Source organism: Filicampus tigris, chromosome 15 (assembly GCF_054856515.1).
Source record: "Filicampus tigris isolate MCC_2025a chromosome 15, RoL_Ftig_1.0, whole genome shotgun sequence".
Lineage (NCBI taxonomy): Eukaryota > Metazoa > Chordata > Actinopteri > Syngnathiformes > Syngnathidae > Filicampus > Filicampus tigris.
Genome location: NC_141231.1, coordinates 9,669,874 through 9,675,516, shown reverse-complemented (window position 1 = coordinate 9,675,516; position 5,643 = coordinate 9,669,874). Strand labels below are relative to the sequence as shown.

The 5,643-nt window shown below is 40.1% G+C and overlaps 1 protein-coding gene across 1 annotated transcript; it reads right to left on the bottom strand.

Annotated features, from left to right (window-relative positions):
* Positions 1-1,273: 1,273 nt before the first annotated feature.
* rln1 (relaxin 1) lies at positions 1,274-5,261 on the bottom strand. The gene is made up of 2 exons (XM_086052693.1): positions 4,149-5,261; positions 1,274-1,677 (listed from the first exon to the last, which is right to left on the bottom strand). The coding sequence occupies exons 1-2, from the start codon at positions 4,339-4,341 to the stop codon at positions 1,364-1,366; spliced, it is 507 nt and encodes a 168-aa protein (XP_085908819.1). The 5' UTR covers positions 4,342-5,261; the 3' UTR covers positions 1,274-1,363.
* Between the last annotated feature and the right edge of the window lie 382 nt (positions 5,262-5,643).

Sequence of the window (5,643 nt, the reverse complement as noted above, 5' to 3'; positions counted from 1 at the left end):
TACATTGCCAGTGTGGTCATTTATTAGGTACACCATCCTATAAATAATATTGATGTAAAGTGTGGTTGCTAACTCAAACTGGTGTGCGTTTTAGAGGGTAGGACCAACACCTCCTGGGTGGTCTCAGTGGTCTAATAATACATTTGCATCCCGGTACTTTGGAATATGGTCCAAAAGTTCAACTATTTCAGTACTATTCGCAGGAGATATGGACAGAGTTAATAAAATAAGATACCACAAGATGGCGGCAAAGCACCATGTACGGTTTATCCTTTTGAGTCCTGGGTGAGCTGGAGCCAACCCCAGTTGATTTGGGAGGAGAATTGGAGTACATCGTGAACCGGTCACTAGCCAATCGCAGGGCAATTTTGGGCTAAATCACATTTACTCAATTCACTTTTAACATAGTTTTGTGACACCAAGATGCGCCAAAGTAATACATTTCTTTCTCTGCCGAGCACACAAACAGCAAATAGTGTTGTTTTTCAGCAAAAATCTGCATACCGGTATATGTCAATTTGCGAATGCCGAACCGTCAATATGCGGGGGACCACTGTTGCTCAATTCAAAGAGTTGAACTCATATGATATGCTGTCATAGGAAATACTTCTCAGAAGGCCGTTTCCTACCCAATTCCTTTAATATATACATATATCTATCTATCTATCTACATATACAGACACACAGAGAGAGAGAGAGAGAGAGAGAGAGAGAGAGAGAGAGAGAGAGAGAGAAATAAAATCATTTTGATTGTTTCTCATGATGTATTCTTGAGACTGTGGATTTGTTAACTTGTTAGCTGTAAGGCACAGGGGTCAGAGTCCGGTCCTTGACGGTCACGAACCTGCATTTTTTTTTTTTTTTAGATGTTTCCCTGTTCCAACACAAATAATCGTTATTTGGCGCCTGCAGAGCTTGCTGATGAGCTGACCATTTCATCCAGGTGTGTTGGAGGAGGGAAACATCTCAAACATGCATGATAGTGGCCCTCAAGGACTGGACTTTGACACCTGTGCTGTAAAGTATAACAATTAAAACTTAAAAAAAAAAAAAGACATACTTCATTGGGTGTCAGAATACTATATATAATAGTTCACTTTTTCAACTGAATTCCACTACTGAAATGGAGTTTTACATCATATTCTATTTTATTATAACACCTGTGGATTGTTGTTATTGTGATGATTTATATAGAATGACTGTTTTAGAGCCCCTCTTTAAAAGAAATGTGGCTGTTATACGGCAAGGCATTATTTGGACACAAATGCAACAATTGTTTTACAATTATTTATTTTAAATGAAAGGCGATTTTTCTTCTCAAAATCTGGATAATTTGTTGTGAGATATTTTCACAACATGTTCCTCAACACAAGCGTCCTATGTCATTCTTAGTGCAGCCTTCGCTGCAGCAAATGCCCGCTACACCTTGAGAAAAGTGCCTCCTCCTCCTGTTCCTGTTGTTTCCAGGCCACCCTTCTTTAGCCAGCGCATCCAAAACGTTGGACGAGTCTCGCTTGTCACTCTTACTTGAAGCTACGTGAAGGGTCACGCCATCCGCCAGGGCAGGAGGAGAAATGATGATGGAAGCGGGACGCTGGGGAATAAGGTTGCGTGTGTGGAAGTCGGGCTGCTCGCTCTTTAGTGTGACGTCACCGTGGGGACTCCACTGAATGGATTCTGGAGAAAGGGATCATATTATCGACAACATTTGATGCATTTCATCGTTAATACAGCACGGGTAAATGGGTTGGAATATGAAAGTTCCTAGAGGGAACTATCGATGGCGCTAAAATGACAATAGCTATTTTACTGAATGATTTGAATGGGGAAGCGCCATCTGCTGGACGAATCTATATTTTTTAAATATCTATAGCCCTACAGTACAGTATATCCGTTGGAGTGTTCAACCTTCAGTATATTCATTCAACACTGGAAAAAATGTCTTGGGATGGCGGTCTAAATGGGTCAAAATTTTCGTGGCAATATCACAGGATTTACAAGTTTTCTCATGATCTACAACAGTGCAGTACTGATTGAGTAGTAGTACAGTAGTAGAGATTCTCAACTGGTGGGTCGTGACCCAAAAGTGGGTCGCGGAGCCATTTTGGGTGGCTTGTGGAAATGTAGTAAACATTTGCAGGGATTCTTCAGCTTACAACGGAAAAGACATACAGTTAACATTTCGTTGTTACAGACGTCATTGTTCAGAATACGTTTGGTATTTGTACTTGTCAGTTTCATCATTAGTTTATTCATAAGATCACTGCACTGAAAGGTACTGTGAATATGTAGCATAAGCCTGCGTGTAGTTAAAGTGTGATACACATGTTTTAATGGTTATTTATTTGTAAATAGTACTTTATTAACATCAATTAAAGTGGGTAGAAAATGCGTGTCCCCGTGTGACAAAGGGTTGAGAACCAATGCAGTAGACGAGCGAATGGCAACTGGCGGCCCTGGATTAATTATTGAAAATAAAATGTTTACTGTTGCTGAGACATTGAAGATGTAATACCAGTGTTAACCACAGGATGGCGCTCAGCGCAGCAACCTAAACGTTTGACTACGTCCACACGGATTCTAAAGCGCCTTTTATGACGTCACGCGTACCTTTTAACACTTTATTGAACATAGAAAATGACAAACTCAACCTTCAGTCAGTCGGGGCGGAGCTATGATGAATTGTTTGACTGAAGTGATCGAAACGGCCATTTGACGTCCGTCCTGGGTGAACAATTGGTTGTAGAGCCACGAAAGCTTGTAAAGCGTGTTCGTGGGCCCTGAAAATGGGGTTGTTAATGTTGGTTCTGTGTGTCTAGGCCTTTGGGTTCAAAAGCTGGGGTCAAAAGACGTCCACCACTTAGAAATGAGTGGGATGTGTAGTACCCATTGTTCCCAGCAGAGACCGCATTCCCTGTATGGTTGAGAATAGTACACTGTATTTGGGTTTCAGTCAGTTAATAGTTTGTAATTTTCAACGTGAAATTACGTGTTTCAAAAAACGTGACGTCGTAAGACGGCGCATCATTAAAGCCGCCAAGGAAAGAGTTTAACACAAAAAAGAAAGAAAAAAGAAGGCACTTCGATGTCGATAATTCATGTGGGCGGAGTCAAACCTAAGTTGAGCAATGCCTCGCTCCGCAGCCAGGGCGCGTCGTGGCCTTGACAACGCTGATCTCAAAAGTACATAAACAACGGTGGAGGTTTTTTTTTCCACAGCGGTGACATTTACTTTGTAAATTCCTCCAAACGTATGCTTTCATTCAAGTCTAAACAGTGTTTCAAACAGCCGTTGTGATGGACTCGCCGTAGAAGGGACATATCCAGGACCAACTTTACTGGACCCACACACTTATTAATTTGGGGATTTGAATTATATAGAAGAAAAACTTATGGTCGTATAATACTGTATTACAATTTTTGAGTAAGTGGATTTTTGTGAAAATATGCACAAAAGTAGTTGGTACATTCAATGCAGGTTTGCTGTTCAAAAAACAAATCAGTACTGTATGTTTTTTTGTAGTTGAGCAATTGATCTTTTCTATATGCATTTGAAAATTAAAGTGTCCATGTGTTGATAAAGTTCATGGAATTGAGTCGTTGTATTATGGCTATTTTGTTGTATGTAAAGTTCTTTGTTACAGCTGTAGCTGTTATGAAATGCGCTATATAGATAAAATTGTATTGTATTGAGAAAAATAAAATACATTGAAAAAACACCTCAAAACATTTTCTTTCTCTGTCCAATGAAAATCACTGTTGCATTGTTTCTTTTATATTGTTGGGGGGAAAAACAATTTTAAAAATGGTAATTTTGAAGTTGTAGCTCAATTCTATTCATGGGAAATTTGGAGTCAATTTGAATAAGTACCTAATTTGATGTAAACGCCTAAGTAATTCGGAAAAAAAAGATACTGTATATATTTTAAAGTAAGAAAAATAAAATATATACAAATATTTAAAAAGTTTTCAATTCAAATTAGATCAAGATGTATCCAGTACATTTCATAAACAAATGCGTTGGACCACCATTGCCATCCGGCAGTGCTTCAATGCTGACTCTTCCGTTTCCAGTCTTAATAAATAATACAGTACTAATATTTGAGGGTATATGTTGCAATCTCAGGATGAACAAAAGCTCCACTCACCATAATCTGCGTCAATGAGTCGCTTCCAACGGGAGCCTCCGCAGGTGAAAATAACGGCTCGTATGAACTCCCTCCCGCACAGCTTGACTCCGTATTCTCTGGGCAGGAGCGCTCTGCTGATGGTTTGAGCCGGCACGACACGGCACGCTACAAGCGCCAACACGCACACGCATACCGTGGCTCTCAAAAACATGCTTCGCAGAACTTTGGCACTTGAGCTGTCACTGCAGCCAATAAGCTTCCATAAAGGTCTTTTGGTCTAACGGAGCTTGATTGGTTTTCTTGGAGGTGGACCACATCTTTTATAGTTGTCTTGTCACCCTGGGCATTTGCCCTCGTCCCTGCCTCCCTCTCTTTCTCTCTCCGTCACACACAGGTGCGTCATTACGATGGACGACAATGACGTGCTGGGGTTTATTTCTCCGTGCTGGTAATATTATTACGAGCGTGTGCTGTGAACACTTGTGTTCAAGTGGTATTGGTGTCAACTGCTTCGCACTAGGCCTCGCCTCCGCGTCAGCGCTGAGGTCAGACCTGGGAGGCATACTGGGCAATGTTAGTCTGAAGGTACATTTCGTCACGTTAAAACTTAATGGGAAAAGGATTGTTACAAGAGTTTATTTGGTATCAGACGAAATAAAGCAAATCCGAGAGGGGGGGGGAACCGAAACTTGTTTTAAATGTCGTCACTTGCTTATTTCTGTAAGCAAAACATAACTTTTTTTTTAAAAACGATTAAAATCTGAGATTTTGTTTTAAATCCATATCAGTTAGCACATTGTTAAAGTTGTATGTTGAATTGAGAATAACTGTACAGTTAGTAAAGGTTCTGAGTGACAGTTGGACTCCCGAGCAGTTTAATCAAATATTTCATGTGGGAAAAATAATGACGGCCCACTGTATAGCGGCTGTAGCTGTTGTAATATACATCCTGATAAAGTACTGCCTCTCTCAGTATTGTGTCAAGGCTGTTTTGGGACAGCTCTTGTATTGGATCCCTTGTGCAGGAGTACGCCAATGAGTGTACTGTATGTATGATGACTGGAGGTTCATCTCAATTAATTATAACATGGTAGAAAAGTTCCCTTTTTTGCGGTGGTTCAATTGAAAAAGTGAAACTCGTTATTACACACGTCAAAATAGTTTTCACAAAGTCTGTTTTTACCGCATTTCTTTTAAAGGTCCTAATGTAATAGTCTAATTTCTTGAGGTGGTGAAATGTTTGTTGTTGTTTTTAGCTGTAAGCTGTAATAAAAACTGTAAAAATAAAGTCATGATATATTTTAATGCGTTCAATGAATTGACAGTATGTATGAGTTTTGCCTTTTTTAACTGAAGTACTGAAATACCTTGAAAAAATAGCAGGAGCAGTCTTGTGAATATGAATAAGAGGTGCACCAAAGGCACCTTTAATAAAGTTGACCGGCACCAAGCTGCTGCCTCCGTGACCCGACCTCGGATAAACGGCACATAACGGATGGATGGATCAGCACCA

Bases quoted from the DNA above. Each gene is read 5' to 3' on its own strand.
- rln1 (XM_086052693.1), bottom strand. From the start codon at position 4,341: ATGTTTTTGAGAGCCACGGTATGCGTGTGCGTGTTGGCGCTTGTAGCG. The intron at 1,678-4,148 runs GTGAGTGGAGCT...CCCTTTCTCCAG, and splicing joins ACTCATTGACGCAGATTATG to AATCCATTCAGTGGAGTCCC.